This window comes from Labeo rohita, chromosome 22, assembly GCF_022985175.1.
Source record: "Labeo rohita strain BAU-BD-2019 chromosome 22, IGBB_LRoh.1.0, whole genome shotgun sequence".
Classification (NCBI taxonomy): Eukaryota; Metazoa; Chordata; class Actinopteri; order Cypriniformes; family Cyprinidae; genus Labeo; species Labeo rohita.
Window position 1 is genome coordinate 12714351 of NC_066890.1, and position 17415 is coordinate 12731765.

General features: G+C 33.5%; 2 protein-coding genes across 2 annotated transcripts in view; one reads left to right on the top strand and one right to left on the bottom strand.

Annotated features, from left to right (window-relative positions):
* The window catches only part of rnf13 (ring finger protein 13), a 28220-nt gene extending 17990 nt beyond the window's left edge, over window positions 1–10230 (bottom strand). The window contains exons 1-4 of the mRNA XM_051095158.1: window positions 10053–10230; window positions 8234–8370; window positions 8056–8136; window positions 931–1056 (exon numbers count right to left, since the gene is read on the bottom strand). Coding sequence (XP_050951115.1) covers window positions 931–1056; window positions 8056–8136; window positions 8234–8347 — 321 coding nt within the window. The 5' untranslated portion in view covers window positions 8348–8370; window positions 10053–10230. The remainder of the gene's footprint in view (window positions 1–930; window positions 1057–8055; window positions 8137–8233; window positions 8371–10052) is intronic.
* Window positions 10231–14294: 4064 nt separating this feature from the next.
* LOC127153799 (uncharacterized) lies at window positions 14295–16925 on the top strand. The gene is made up of 3 exons (XM_051095049.1): window positions 14295–14906; window positions 15023–15094; window positions 16483–16925. The coding sequence occupies exons 1-3, from the start codon at window positions 14447–14449 to the stop codon at window positions 16701–16703; spliced, it is 753 nt and encodes a 250-aa protein (XP_050951006.1). The 5' UTR covers window positions 14295–14446; the 3' UTR covers window positions 16704–16925.
* Window positions 16926–17415: the final 490 nt, after the last annotated feature.

Below are 17415 nucleotides of genomic sequence, written 5' to 3' on the forward strand. Positions count from 1 at the left end.
CTAAATTATAAAATGTATTTATGATTGAAAAAAGTTTATTTACTAAATAATTTACAAAATTTCTAACATTAAAAATAACATATTTTAATATCTAAACAATATATAAAAAATAATTGAAAAATAAATATTTCAATATATAAAAATAACTGAAATACAAAATTAATACATACATTTTTTATATATAAATAATAAAAGTATAAATAAGATTAATTTGTATATAGTCATTTAAAACAAAAATAATAATTTATACATATATATTTAATATATACATAATTATTATTTTTATGTGAATGTTCTGTTTTAATTAACTATAATAACCCTTACTAAAATGAAAACTATGAAAAAAGTATTAATGGAAATAAAGCAACATTTAAAAAAAAAAAAAAAAAAAAAAAAAAAAAATATATATATATATATATATATATATGAAAATATTTTAAATATAAATAATGTATATAAAATAAACGCATAAATAATAAACGTATATATAAATAGCATTTAAAATATAAAATAACAACTTATATATACATTAATATATACACATTGTTATGCAAATGTTTTTAGTTAACTATAATAACCCTGACTAAAACTACAACTATTAAAAAAAAATGTATTAATTGAAATAAAGATTTTTACTGTAATGATACTAAAATAACTGCATGGAAACACCGGTATTTATACAGCCAGCATACAGTTGGCTTCGTGTTCGTTATATTTGTAGTTTCACTCTGATAGAGATCTTTCCCATGCTAAAGAAAAACATGCAATGATGATTTCAAGTCCTGGCACAGCGTCAACTATTGTGGAGGCCGTTCTGACACGTTACGTGCGTGTACAAACGAAATGCCTGGTGAACATCATTTCCCACGTTTTCTGTGAGAATCGTGAGGGGGCAATTAGTGGTGTTTTAAAAACTGCGGTGAAACCTACCTTGATGTCAAAGTTACAGTCGAAACGCTTGATCAGCACGATGAAGGCGCTGCTGAGGTTGTCCCGCAGGGGCGGGGGATCGATGGGCACGCAGGCGTTCTCTGGACGGGCACCAATCAGGAAACCCTACGGACAGGAAGGAACAAACAATCAGCAGCGAATTCCTTCAGTCTGCAAACGAGTCACGACTCCCTCTGCTGGACCAAACACACAACTACAACAACAACAAAAGCAGCAATCTGGGTGAAAAGTCCAGAGAAAAACGGACAACTACAATGTCAAGTGTTTATAAATGTCCACCTCCGGACACTTTCGCTTTAAGACGTGTTATAAGGTGTCATTTTAGTCACAGTCTTCAAGATGGCACTTGAAAAATGAAGAAACGCTTGAAGGCAAGAGGGACACTTCCTGTTTCTGAAGAATAAGTTACTGGGCCACGAAAGCAGGCAGGCATGAGGCCGGCACATGACTGAGGATGAGTCAAAGTAGGTCACAAAAACAATCCAAACACAAGACGCCTTAAACCACAGAAGGACTGCATTACTGAGTGCTTAAGATGAATGATATATGGTTTATCTGTTGACATTACATCACTTTCTACATTTAACCTCCTCTGGATTACCCGTAATCTAACGCTGACGTTAAAATATGTGTTAAAAGCAACTGTATATTTAAACTCTTAAATGTACAGTCTCAAAATAGTTCTTAGTTATTTTTATTATGTTGTGATGCCTTGATTCATTTGTAGCATTTAGAACTAATTGTAGTTTTTAGTTTTATTTATAGTTTATTTAGAAAAAAAAAAAAAAAATTAAATTTAATTACATTTAATATAAGCAGACATAAACTAACAGCTGTTATTAAATAATCATATTAAACAAATATTAAAAATATTAAATAAAAAATATTTACTTTATATAATTCCGTGAGGACAGTATAGTTTAGAATTTAATTATTTGCCATTGCATAATTGTTATTATTAAGTAATTATATTAAATGCTTAATTACATAAATTATATTTAACGCTGAAATATAGATTTTTTGTTGTGTCTAAATTTATTAGCAAAATATTGATTTTTTATTGATTTTAATTGTAAGCATTAATTATAATTCACTTGTTTAAAATGTTTGATGTTAGCAATTTATTTTTTTTTTTTTATCATTTAAACAATAAAGTATGGTGTAGCAAACAATACATTATTAACTAGTCTTAAAATTGTTTAAATTTAAAATAATGAATTATATTAAATAATAAAAAATGACTATACATATATATATATATATATATATATATATATATATATACACACACACACACAAGTAATCATTTCTATATAAATAATAAATTAATATATAAAAATAATAATTAAAAAAATTAAATGTACTGTGAATTATTTAATTTTTTTATTAATTGTAATTGTTTTTTTTTTATTTATTTATGTTTGATAATGCATATTTTCAAAATATAATAATAAAAATGCTAACATTTAAAAGGCCAGTATAGTTTAATTTGCCATTGTATAATTATTATCAAGTACTTATATTTAAAAAATAAATATATAAATTATATTTAATGCTGAAATAAATATAGATTTGTTTTCATACTAAACACTTGTTTTTTTTACTTGTTTTTAACATAATTTTATGTGTAAATTTATTAGCAAAACATTGCATTGATTTTAATTGTAAATATAAAATGACTACATATATAGAAATGATATTAAATAATGAAAAATGACTAAAAATGACTTTTTCATGTTATAATGCCTGAACTCAGTTAAGTAATTTTAGTGATTCACTTTCTTCTTCTTCTTCTTCTTCTTCTACTTCTTATTATTAAGACAATAAAGTATAGTATTTTAATAATTAGCCATTATATTGTTATTATTAAATAATTACATTAAATACTGACTAATTAAATAAATTACATTAAGCAATATCTATCAATATCTATTTTAATATTACATTACAATATTGTGAGTCTTAAGTAAAAACTTTTGATTTTAATTTAGTTTTTAATTTCAGTTTTAGATTTTGACTTCAGATTTGTACTTTTCATTTATTCAGACAAAATATTACATAACTTTAAGCCATTTACTATCAGCCATGGCATGTTAACTTATATATATATATATTTAGTAGTTTTTGTTCTTAATATTTCTAATTATATTTAATTTGTTTATTTCAGTTATTGTTTTAGTCTAAGTACTTCCAATAAAACTTATTTTATTAAACGTTTTAAGTTCAGTAAAAAAAATAAAGCTGCAAGCATGTCAAAGTAATTTATATGTGCCACACTTCCTGCTGCCAACAGGTGGCGCTATAACTATAACTGAATTTTGGCATGTAGACGTCTTCAGGTCAGCGCTTTTATCAAACATATGAAGTTTGGTGCAAATGAACATGGTATGCTTGAGTTAGTGTAAGACATGGCATATCCTGTTGCCAACAGGTGGCGCTATGATTATAACTGAATTTTGGCCTTTAAATGTGTTCAGGCCAGGACTCTTATCGAACATGTGAAGTTTGGTACAGATTGGACATTTTACGACCGAGTTACAACAACTTCTGTTCCCGTGGTGAAACATCAAACTACGTCATGCCGCCACGGACACGTCGTTAAACGAAAACTCAAGATGAGAAAATTCAACTGGGAAAATTCAAAATAACAGACTTCTTGTTAGGTTTCGGACTTTGTACCGAGGGTATTGGTGTGTTACGTGTCTACCGAATTTCGTACATGTATGTGAAATGTAGCTCGAGGGGCACTTCGCTGACATTTTATAGGTGGCGCTATCGAGCCATTTTTCCACACCCATTTCCAAAACCCATATCAGATGTAAATTTTCACCACTTTTGGCACATGCGCAAAGTTTCATGAGTTCGAGCATGTTTAGGCCCTCAAAGAAATAAAATTTTTCAAAATAACAAGAGAGCACATTGAACCACAGACCACGTGTTTCAGGAAGTGGTCTTACAGTTCCGACTGCCTCCGCCCCTGCGGTTCTTCAAGTTTACACTTTGGTGGCTAATGCAGCAGGTTCAAGATGATTTACCAGCTCATGACTAGATTAGATTGGCTACCACGCTCCAAAACAGCCATCAGATTAAGATGGATTTCCTGGCAGGGATTAACTCCAACACAATATTTAGCACAAATAGATGGCGATAAGTATATTACGTTGTGTCCAGCTGAGCAGGACAAAGGTGAACACTGCTGCTTAGACAAAATATGAAAAAGTTGGTGGACGACCTCTAAAAATATCAGTTTGGTTTAAGCTGACAAAGATGGGGAAATCAGAGTGAAAGGCTGAGCGAAATGAAGAAGTGACACAGATGTGAAGTCATTTTCACAGTTTTTACCAGCAGATCAAGAGGTTTGTGTGATCAGGTCAGTGAATCAGGAACAAAAAATGAGCACAATTTGAGCGTAAAAAGAAGCACAAAGTAGAACTGCTTTAACACCATGACAATATAAAAGAAAATATTCAAATCAAAGTAGCATAAATCACAATTATTGTAGCTCTGCAAAACGTTGCAAGTGGAAACTGCTCATTTCAATGGAAGGGAATGAGAGTGAACTGGTGTGAATTTTTAGCGGTCAAGAAATTTCCCAATGCAAATTTTGTGCTGGGTTCAAACTTGGGGAATTTTGACACTCAAATGTGCAGAGCCAACCAACAGCAAGCAAACAAAGCAAAATTAATATCCACAATGCAGCAATTTTAGCAGCAATCTGCACAATGAAGAACTTCACCCAATGGATTTCTGGTGATGAAGAAATTTCCAAGAGCGAATTTTGCGTTGGGTTCAAATTTGGTGAATTCTGACACTCAGATTCACAAAGCCGATCAACAGCAAGCCAACAAAGCAAAAATCAATATCCACAATGCAGTAATTTTAGCAGCATTTGGGGCAATGAAGAATTTCACAAAAAGGATTCCTGGTGATGAAAAAATTTCCAAAACCGAATTTCGTGTTTGTAAATTCTGACACTCATATTGGCAGAGCCGACCAATAGCAAGCCAACAAAGCAAAAATAAAGATCCACGAACCAGTCATTTTAACGACAATCTGCGCAATGAAGAATTTTGCCCAATGGATTTTTGGGGGTGAAAAAAAATTCCAAAATCGAATTTTGCTTTGGTTTCAAATTTGGTGAATTCTGACACTCAGATTCACAGAACCGACCAATAGCAAGCCAACAAAGCAAAAATGAATATCCACAATGCAGTTATTGTAGCGCCAATTGGTGCAATGAAGAACTTCGCCTAATGGATTTCTGCCAATTTTGCGTTAGGTTCAAATTTTGTGAATTCTGACACTCAGATTCACAAAGCCGACCAACAGCAAGCCAACAAAGCAAAAATGAATATCCACAAGCCAGTCATCTTAGTGGCAACTGGTACAATGAAAAATTTCCTAAATCGTATTTCACGTTGGGTTACAAGTTGGTAAATTCTGACACTCATATTCCCAGAGCCGAGCAATAGCAAGCCAACAAAGCAAAAATAAAGATCCACGAACCAGACATTATAGTGGCAATCGGTGCAATGAAGAATTTTGCCCAATGGATTTCTTGGGATGAAAAAATTTCCAAAATCAAATTTCACGTTGGGTACAAATTTGGTAAATTCTGACACTCAGATTTGCAAGTCAAATACAAACCAGTCATTTTAGCAGCAGTCGGCACAATGAAAAAATTTCCAAAAGTGAATTTTGCTTTGGGTTCAAATTTGGTGAATTCTGACACTCAGAGTCATAGAGCCGACCAACAGCAAGCCAACAAAGCAAAAACGAATATACATAAACCAGTCATTTTAGCAGCAATCAGCGCAATAAAGAATTGCGCCCAATGGATTCTGGCGACGAAGAAATTTCACAAATCAAATTTCACATTCGGTTCGAATTTGGTGAATTCTAGCACTCAGATTTGCAGAGCCGACTAGTAGCAAGCCAACAAAGCAAAAACCAATATCCACAAACCGGTCATTTTAGCAGCAGTTGGCACAACGAAGAATTCCGGCCAATGGATTTCTGATGACAAAAAAAATTTCCAAAATCGAATTTTGTGTTGGGTTCAAATATGGTGAATTCTACCACTCAGATTCATAGAGCTGACCAACAGCAAGCCAACAAAGCAAAAATGATTGTCGACAAACCAGTCATTTTTAGCGGCAATCGGCACAATTAAGAACTTCTGGTGACAAAAAAAATTCGAAAATCGAATTTTGCGTCATCTTGAGAGTGCTGCGAATCAACTGATTTCAATGGCCAGGGTGCGTTGTAAGAATAAAGACAGAAAATACAAGGGTTTGTGAATTTAATGCGTTCCCAAGTGACCAGAAGAGACTATTTTAACTTTCTCTTTGTTAACTTACATTGCAGCCATGTGTTGACCAGCCAGTTGTGCCTTTGGAAATTCAATTCACACTGTATCCACACCCTCAGAACGTATCTTATGCATTACTCTTGGTAAAATGCTCCATCAGAGCTTTCTCTGGCATCTCAGTGACTTTAGACTGTCCGCAACTAAAAACCCCCAAAGAAGTTGCACTGCAAACACGTCTGCTTTAAATCAGCGTCATTAAAGCCGTAACAAACTCACCATCTTCAACAATAAATTCCAGGACATTTACTGTGGCACATGCTGTAACAAATGTTTCTGGTGAGGACCAAGATAGATTGCTTCATTACAAGATTTTAGTCATTTAGTCCATTTATTTGTTGAACATCGGCCAGTTACGCTATTAAGGGCCATTGTTTATCATCCAAACTCTGTTAAAAACACATCTCGCTGGTTTCCGATGGACCCTACAACATCTTATTACACAATGTTATTACTCCTCAAGATCGAGCTGTCATTTGGCCAGCTGACTGTGTAAATCTGTAGTTTTGCACATCTTCTCTAATGACTTCTGGTTTGAAGTCAGATGAGAGTCAGGTTTCACATTAGCAGAGTCGTTGAGCGTGACTGCAGCAGTTTTGGGTCAATCATCTCCACTCGTCACATGTAACAGGGTCAGTGATGCTGCCAGACTCACTAAACTAGACTCATTCACCACGTTCGATGTCTAGGGGTCAGGTCAGGAGATCTATTTTTAACTCTGAGCCCCTTTTACACCGTCAGGGTGCTGGTAAACAATCTGGATCAGCTGACGTTGACATAAACTCTACTCACATGCACATCTGGCTGGAGCTGTCATGATTACTTAATTCATAAACACCCTAAGAAGACATTTATTCACATGAAACACTCTTTAGACTAACTGTATATTTTACAAATTTAAACTAAATTGAACTTAAAATCACAATACTATTATTGCATTTATGTGATCAAAAATACTGAGAAAAATTTTATTTTTATTTTTTTTCCAGCAGCATTACTCCAGTCTTCAGTGTCACATGATATGCTGATCCAGTAACATTTCTTAGTAATAAAACAGTTGTGCTGCTTCATATTTCTGTGGAAACCTTGCCCCCCCTTGTAAATGTATAAGAAATATATAATAATATGTTTATATTAATATATGAATATATATATATGTGTGTGTGTGTGTGTGTGTGTGTTAAATATATACATGTATGTGTTTGTATACATATAAATATACACAGCACACACACTTTTATTATGTACACAAAAGCTTTTATTTTGGATGCGATTAAATTGATTTGACTGCACTAATTTTATTTATTTACTGGTAGTTTATTGCAATTGTGTGAGTAATATGTAATCATGTAATCAATAAAAAACTGTAGTCTGATTCTGAGTATTTTCAATGTAATTTAATCTAATTCAAAGTACTTAATTTTTTTTATAATCCGATTACATAATCTAGATTACATGTAATCAGTTACTACCCAGCTCTGCCTGTAATATACATAAAATGCAATTATGTCATGATCTAAACGCACCTATCAAGCACCGAAGTCATGTTTTACCTTTGCATTTTTAATAAACCATAAACTTCACAAACTTCAATGTTAAATCTTGCTTTACTCCGATTAAAAAAGCTAAATAATGGCAGATCAATAGGGTTTGGAACAGAACTACTGTACAGTAGTCAGAAAGACAATTTTTTGAACATATTGTGTCTGTCATAAAATATCACATAGCTAACTCACCTTTAGTCCTTCGCTGGGCAGCCTGTAGCCAAATCGAGCTGGCAAGTCATCAAAGTTCTCAGTTTTATTGTCAAACGAATACTGAAAAACAACCGCAACCATGAATTACTGTCCGACAACCATGTGTTTAAATGCTGCATATCAATTTACCGTTGCTGTGCGCTTGTCAGAAACTTACAGCTGATATGTCGGCTTCTACGGGCAGAAGATTGAGGAAGGCAAATATCTGAACCGTGAAAATGGTGTAAATCTGTGTGGCCGAGAGCATCAGCATCCCCAAAGAGAGCAGCATCTTAAGATCTGCTTCAATTACACCTGCAAATGCAAGGAAATGATACATTAGACATCAGCAGGAAGTCCCCGAAAAAAAACATTTCCTGTTTCTGAGGGCCAGTGCAACCCTGTTTGTCCATTCAAAGGAAGCAGACGCTAAAACTGAGCACTGGTGACATGTGACTTCTAATGCAAACAGCATGCAAATCACTAATGTTTCAAAAATATATTTAGTCAAAACTGAGGTGTAACAGTCATCAATTGAGATTCTTCTGGTCCTGAAAATGACAAGACAATGATAACCAGCCAAACCTTCACCCTCGTCAATTTTCTTGCTCAACAATGGTGTGAGTTTAAGGGTACATTTACACAACAACTGAAAAGTTTTGTGTCAAAACGACCCCGTTCACACAGGGTAGTGTAATAGTGTTTATTACTTTGTGAATAAACACTATGCACTTGCGAACATAGCTAGAATGAACATGTAATATGCTGTTTTCACTAATTTACGTTTTCGCAATTCACAACAGAAGTGTTTTCAACAGCTTTTGTTTTCAGGATCCCAAAACGCTGTTGTCGTGTAACTGAACAGACAAAAATGCATAAAACGTTTTCCCTTCTTAGTTGCTGGTAGGTATGTTTTGATGCTGGTTTAAGCAAAGGACCACCTTAAACCAGCAAAGGACCAGCATAAACCAGCTAAGGACCAGCTTAAACCAACATCAAAACATACCTACCAGCATATGCTGTTTTTTTCACCAGGGGATCAAAAAATAATTATTTTAGCAACACTGTTTGTTGTCGTTTATTGCAAACAAGGATAAGCCACGCCCATGTTTCAGTAAACCACGCCCATATGTCTGTAACCCACGCACATTATTTTGACATTTACCGCTGAATAAAAGTTGTAATAGCAGCGATTTTCCATTTACTAAGCTGTGTTACAAATACAAATATTGTTATTAAGTTATTCATATAACAAATTAGTACAAAAATACTGTAAATAGGGGTACAAAAAAAAATAACTCGGACATACATATTGAGTTTAGAGGGGGCGGGGCAAATGCAGCTTATATTACCATAATAAATAGTTGTTTTTTCATTTAATAGCATTTACGTTTAGTATTAAATGCATACAAAAACAACATGCTTTTTCACTTTTTAACAACAGCAATTATAATTCAACCCTAAATAAACCCTTTTATAGTTCATGGAAATGTTCTACTTCTTTTTAGAGTTTTTAATGTTGTCTAATTCTATAAATCACTCGTTTGCCGTGAAAACGTCTTTTTTTTTATTCTCTCAACATCATATTATATATCATATGCAAACAACTGGCTACAGGAAATAAAATGGTGCACTTTTACAAACACATAAAATACAGTTCCGTCCAACTGGAATCTGTATTGTTACTCAAACTGGCTCGAACTGACTTGTAATGTCTCGATTCACATTTGGTTTTGGTTGTATTAGCACGCCGGCTAACAGTAAACACAAACCGGAGGAACTTTAGCTTTAACTCCAACGATCTGTTTTGAATCTGCAGATCACCAAGTCTACATATCAAAAAAATTAAAATCTATGGATATTCACGCTGACAGCTAGATGAGAAAACGACCACGATCAAAGAGAGCAGTAAACTATCATCCAAACGACGTGACTGTACCTCAATTAGCAAAGAGAAAGACGAAAAATGAAGCCTGCAGGATGCATCAGCGACTCACCATTACATTAGATGGTGTTCTTTAGTCCAGGAATATAATAAACCCCGATGACATTACAGTAGAGTGAAATTACAGGCTTCAAACTGCTTTGTACGACCTCATATCATCTGGCAGGCCAGAATGTCAACAGTGATCCAAACACACACGATAGACACACAGAGTCCTCTGAAACGACACACAACGCCCTCTAGCGCACAGAGGAAAAACAAACTCATACTGACTAACACTGGACACAAATTGATAACTGTTGACTGTGAGAAGAAAGGGACATATTTCGTCTTACTGAAGGCCTTTGAATACCGCTTATGTGTCGTTTAATTTTAAAGAATTTACTGTGTAACTGAAACTGCTGTGATGTTTACACAGCAGCTACTGTCTAGGTGATTGTTTACTATATTTATCACACTGAGAACAGCCTTAAATTAAACACCGTAGCGTTAAAATTGAGAATTATTATTAAACGTACTACCTCGGCTGCTAAGCTAAATGGTAAATATTTCTTATTATAGTTCTCTGGGGAACAAAACGGCGCACAGCGCCGTTTAGCGTCCATGTGTAGAAAGCAGTTTTATCTGAAATCATGGCAGCGGTTTCCTCATAGTTTCAAACCCACGGAACGTTCTTAGAATTTTGGCAAAATTCTGGCCATTTTCGCTCTCTAGTGACGTTAACAGAACGTTCGATTCAAATGTATCTGGCCTTAAAAAACATTCTCAAAACTTTAGTACAAGAAGTTTATGAAACGTTTTTCTGAAACATTTTAGTTGGACGTTTGTCTAAGGACTTTAAATGTTACTAATTAGTTTCAGATGGTTCAGAGAGCCTTCATATCAACAAGAACATTTTTAAAAACTGGATTTTTTGAACTTTCAAAGAACAATGTTTTCTAAACTAATGGGAACCTTAGCAACACGTTATCAGAACATATTTTTGTTAGCTGGAAGGATGTAGTCATATTTATCATTGTTCAGTGAATTATCATGGGCAAAATCCAGCCCATCTCTTCTGAATAAGAAGAGAAATATGCATGGACTGGAGTGGTGTGGATTATTTGTGGATTATTGTGATGTTTTTATCAGCTGTTGGTTTGGTGTCTCATTCTGACGACACTCATTCACTGCAGAGGATTCATTGATACGCAAGTGATGCTAAATTCCATATCTGATGAAGAAACAAACTCATCTTGAACCTTTATTTGTGTTATTGCTTGTAATTTGTTGATCTGTTTTTATTTTATTACTAGCTTAAGTGTTTTCTATTTATGAAATGTTTGAACTTTCTGTTAGTTAGTCTAGTAGTTATTGCTGTGCCTAGATCATCTTCAGCTCCAACACTTTCAGGACTGACGCCAGGTCCTCAACAAACGTGAAACAATAATGCATTGACCAATAAAATATCTTGTGTATTATTCTGTTATAAGCAACCGAAACATGCTTCAGAACAAAGAAACATCTTTTTTTTCCTGAAGGAAAGTTTTTTTGTTGTTGTTTGTTTGATTTTTGCAAAACATTCTTGCAAAGCACTTTTAAAAGACACTGTTACGGCCCAAGCTGTATTCTGTTGTAACAGAGACAGAGATTGAATTGATTTTTAACTTGTTCTTCATTGTTGTTTCTAAAACACCTTATATTCCATTTATTATGTATTTATTATGTATTTAATTAAATTATAATGTTGCATCTTATAATTTCAAGTCAGTATCTCCTTAGTTTTCACTTCTACTCATCCATTTTTACATAATTTGCATTTATGAAATGTTGAATGTCATTGGTATCATTACTTTTACCAACAACTTATATTTTCTGATTATTTTATTTGCATCTGGAAACATAATTTTAATATCTAAAAGTCACTATGATGGAGCTTCATGTTTTACAGTGACTACTAAACTGTATTTCACCCCACACATAACTGAACGTCTGTCCACACCATTTTCACCTTTATTTTTGTTTGATGTGTTTTATAGACCATTTCGTCAGATGTAAACATACTGGTCTCGATACACTTCCTGTTTCTTTTTTTTTTTAACTTTACACAAACATCACAAAATGTTACATTAGCACCTTTAAGATGTATTTGCATATGTGAAATAAAAAAAAAAAAAAAAAAAAACAGGAAGTGCTTCTGCACCAGTGTTGTTTACATCTAGCGAAATGGTCTATAGATAAAAATAAGTTTCGGCACTTTTTTTGATAATTCGCCGTTGATCTTGCGGTGACGTCACCCCTCACGCCGCCGCGCGCGCTCCTTCAGTCAGCTTTGGGTTTTCTGAGGTGAGCCGTTTTACTGAGTTTTCGGTGTTTCTGAGGTGAGTCAGTGTATTTACACAGTTGTACCTTTTTATATACTTTTTATGCTCTTTACACAGTTTAAGCTAACCTCTGCATCGTTTTCATCGAGTTTCATTCATAACACACCCGTTGACTAACTTCCGTTACACTTCGTACTTCATTCACTTAGTAATAAAACGCGAAACGTTTCTACACACGTGGTTTGTGGTGTTTTTCTAAGAGCATGATTATATGAGAAATGTTAAGCATCTAAAGTGATTTTGCTACACTAATCATAGTTTAACTATGGTATTTGTAGTAAAACTGTGGTTATACAAATGCTAATTAATCCGCCAAAAACCATGACTACAATTTTACTATAATAAAACCATGGTAAATTTTCATTAGGGCTTTTACCAAGATTTGATTATATTTTATGATATTTCACATGTACGCGCGAGTCATGAATGACTTAACGGATTTAGGGGTGATTGGGCTGATGGATTTCAAACCAAGAGGAGTTGAGGCAATAAAAGTAACATTCTTTTATGGATAGTGACTGTAATGTTATTACAGAAATCATATTTGTAATTATTTACATTAGCCATGTGAAATGTAAGTAAAACAAAAGCAAATTGTGAACTCCGTGGGTTGTTTTTTTCCTTACAAATTTTTTTTTTTTTTTTTTTTTTTTTCTACAATGTTTATATTTGGTATGTTTTAATTATTTTACTCATTCATTTTTGTCTATATATTAATTTAATTAATTAAATTTGAATTTGTGAATGTGCAATTAATTTTCTCCCAGTAGCTACACTTTACTAGATGGATATACATGGCTGAGCATAAATAGGTAAAATGTGTGAATTAGTATAAAAACATAAAAGTAAATGATTTATTCTTGACTTAGCAGATCTGCTTTTTGAGTGAAGCTCCTTCCTCTGCAATTTACCAATAAATGCTGGAATATTCCCATCAGCCTACAAGTGAAGATGAGCACCAAACTATCAGGAAGAAGCCTTTGTAAAAGAAACGGTTAGCACATTGAAGCCATTCTGAACACAGCCACTGAGTCATTCGTTCACAGCCATTGTGTCATTTATTCGATTTGTTCAAATGGTTTACGAATCTCTGAATTCATTCAGAAATTATGTGTTGCTCAGAGATGCAAAACAGTTCAGCTGTGGCTTTAATAGGTAATATTTGTATTGGCAAAACTGAGCAAAAACAGACAATATCATGTCTAATATAAAACAATATTAAATTGTATATTAAATTCTATATATAAAAAGAAATATTAAAAATAAATTATATTGCTTACATGATATAAATCTTTTTAATTTTAGGGGCATACAGTCCAACTGTATTTTATAGGCTCCATCGTGCAGTGAGTTGTCGTCTTGACTGAAGCCTAAGAAGTTTGTAAAAACGTTTGTACGACTGATCTTAATATTACGGTCTGTTTCCCAAAAGCAATGTAACTAAAGTAGCACTTGAAAATCATCATAGATCTACAAGTGCTCAGGAGTAATCGTAAAGCCCTACATGCATCGTTCAGACCGAACACATTTTTTTGGTCTGAAAACACGAGGCGCACCGCACTAGTGTTAATTTCATCAATGAAAACTACGACGAAAAATGTTTGTTGATGACAATAAGGTCAATTAACGAAAACTACGACTATATCAACATACATTTTCATTGGCGAAATAAGACTAAAATGTATTAAAAAAAATTAAAACTTTACCAAAAACCTCTATTTATCTTATCTGTCGTCAGATAAACGCCTCTACTACGCAACCTTTCATGTGTGTGGTTGCCAGATAATGAGTCGACCCCGAATCAGAGCTTTGCTGTTACAAGTATACATTTTCTGCCCGGTGTTTTGCTTATTTTAAGCAATCTGGCAACCATGCTTAAGCATTCACTACCCGACAACGATGATCTGGGGCCGGTTGCATAAACATAGCCATTATCTTAAGACTGTGTCTAAGAATAAGCCTGACCAACTAAAGTCAGTGGGCAAAGACTGTTGCATAAAATAAGTTCATGGTTGTCTTTAGTAAGACAGTCTAATTTGCACTGCATTGTGGGAAAAGTAAGACGCTAAACAGCTTAAACAAAATGGCCGACAGTGGGCGCTCGTCGCAGTTTTCCTTTGCTGAAAACATTTGCATATTGGAGGAATACAATGCTGCAAAATCGATTTTAATGAACAAATTTAGCGATTACAATGCCAACAATAAAAAACACAAGGCTTGGTCCACAATAACGGATAAAGTTAATAGTATAAATCCTTCTGTCCCGCGGACCGTCAAAGATGTACAGAAACGGTTTAAAAACATGGTGCAGGAAGCAAAGAAGGAAATATTCAAACGAAAAAAACCAGCAACGGGAGGAGGACCAAGTGCAAAATTAAAAAAAACAACAGAAATTATCATTGAAATATATGGCGATGAATCACCAATGTTTTGGGGAATCCCTGGAGGGAGGGAGAGCGGAGTTTCCTGCGTGACTTCACCTGCTGCTGGGGAAAATACATCGCCTCACACAGCTGTTGCATCAGCGTCGCTTGGACAGTCTCGTAAGTAGTAGTGTTTTTGAAAGTGATTGATTTTTTAAGTCTGCTATTCTGTATACTATTCTGCTGTCTTGGATTGAGTACCATGTGTTGTGTTTTTTTTTTTTTTTTTTTTTTAGCTGATTGCGAGGTAACGTTAACGTTGGTCACTGAAGAAGCGCCAGTGACAAGTCAGGACCAAACAACACAAGGTAAAACATAACAGTTAAGGCCCGTTCACACCAAGCACGATAACTATAAATACAACGATAACTATTTGCGTCCACACCAGAGAAGGATAACTGTATGTTTTTGTTGCACTTACACCACTTCAAGTCCTCAGCACATTTCAAGTGCATCTAAACAGTGAATCTAGCATAAACTATCTGATCTATAACATAATAATATAATATATAATTTATAAATATATAAATTATAATATATAATTTATAAATATATAAATAATACAGATTATTTTTCTACTGCACCTTCAAATGAGGCAAGACAATGTTGTCCAACCCTGTGCCGAATGTCTGAGGTAATTTTATGTTTTATGTTACTCTGTTTGCTGTCTGTTTGCTTCTGTTACATTGCTATTTCAAATGCGCAATCCCTTTAAATGTGAATGAAGTCTAATTAGCTGTCAGTGTTTTATCGTTCATCAGCTAAAAAAAAAAAAAAAAAAATCGATTTTTAGAACGTTATCTTTATAGTTATAGTTTTCGTGCTTGGTGTGAACGGGCCTTTACAGTTAAAGTAACATTTTTACATACACCTTGCAGTTTCTGCAAAATGTTAATTATTTGACTAAAATAAGAGGGATCTTGAAAATGCATGTTGTTTTTTATTTAGTACTGACCTAAACATAATATTTCACATTAAATACATTTACATATAGTCCACTAGAATTTATAAGAATGATCATATTCAAAAGTTTACATTCACTTGATTCTTACCAGAGTAATCCACAGCTGTGTTTTAGTTTGTTGATAGTTGTTCATGAGTCCCTTGTTTGTCCTAAACAGTTAAACAGCCCACTGTTCTTCAGAAAAAATCCTTCAGCTCAAATTCTTTGATTTTTCAGCAGTTTTGTTGACCGTTTTGAATTTTTTAACATTCAGCTATTATTTTTTCTTGTGGTCTATATGTAAATGTATTTTATTTGAAATACCTTTATTCAGGTCAGTATTAAATAAACAATAACATGCATTTTGTATGATCCCTCGTATCTTGGTAAAATAATTAATAATTTTTCATATTCTTTGAGGTGTATGTAAAAACTTTGAAAAACTTGACAATTTTACGAGTTATAACCTTTTTTTTTTTTTTTAATTTGATGTTTCAGCCTTTGTATTTCTGTTACAGTTTATCTTAAACCAAGCAAAACAAAACATTTTGTTACCTGTAACCTAGCCTTTTCGAATCATGTTTACAGTGTTTGTCTGTGTACATATAGTCGATGCCACAAAATGCATCGTCACCCACCATTCCCATATAAAATAAAATAAAATAAATAAAAAACAGAATGTATTTTTTGCTCTAAAATGTCACTCATTAACATTGCTAATATTGTTTTGTTTTTTTTTTGTTTTTTTTTAAGGAGAAGATTTGGACAGCACCCAAGTGGCACCTGCAGGAAGTGGCTCAGACACAGAGTCACAGAAAGGCACTGCAAGCAAAATAACCATGAACCATATACTGGAAAAACAATATGAAGTATTAACACTGGAGGAAGCAAAACTAAAATTAGAAATACAAAAACTGGAATTAGAGAAAACTAAGCTAACACTGGAGATACAGAAGCTTGGACATGAACTTTAGATCTCATTGACTGAAGTATTAATCAGTTAACTACTTAATTCCTGAGATTTTCTAGCTGACTTATACAGGTAAATGAAAGCAATGTTTCTATACAAATAACTTTAGGTGTATTTAATAGATTTGACATGTATTTAAGTAAATATTAGTGTAGTTCTATTTAAGTGATTTGAAGATTATATTGTATTTCAGAAGTTACTACTGATTCTGTGTATTTTTTTTTTTTTTTGTAAATATTGGTTTGATTAAATTAAAATTTGTCAAGTGCATTTCAAAATTCATTCTTTCACTTTTCTCAATCAAACAGAGAAAATGTTTTCTACAATCATTTGGCGAATGTAACGCCCACATCCATCTTCATCTCTTGCCTCATTGATCTCCATAGCAGGTTCCTCAAGCATTTGGTCTTCTTCCAGGTCTGGGAGTGCAAGATCTCTATTAAAATAAAGTGATTTATTAATCCTATTATTTAAAATTATTGGATAAATGTAGCTAGGAGTTTAAACTATGCCTAAATTTCTATTTATTACCTTGCTAAGTTGTGTAAAACAACACATGCACAGATTATGTTGCAAACCCTCTCTGGTTTCATTTTGAGCTCTCCATGCAAACAATGAAACCTTCGTTTCAGGACTCCGAAACACCTTTCAATGACATTCCTTGTTTTGGCATGGGCTGTGTTATACCGAGTTTGAGCTGCAGTGACTGGATTCAA

Excerpts from the sequence above, each read along its gene's own strand:
- LOC127153799 (XM_051095049.1), top strand. The coding sequence starts at position 14,447 with ATGGCCGACAGTGGGCGCTCGTCGCAGTTTTCCTTTGCTGAAAACATT. Across the intron at positions 14,907-15,022 it reads AGCGTCGCTTGGACAGTCTC|CTGATTGCGAGGTAACGTTA; the intron begins GTAAGTAGTAGT and ends TTTTTTTTTTAG. Across the intron at positions 15,095-16,482 it reads TCAGGACCAAACAACACAAG|GAGAAGATTTGGACAGCACC; the intron begins GTAAAACATAAC and ends TTTTTTTTTAAG.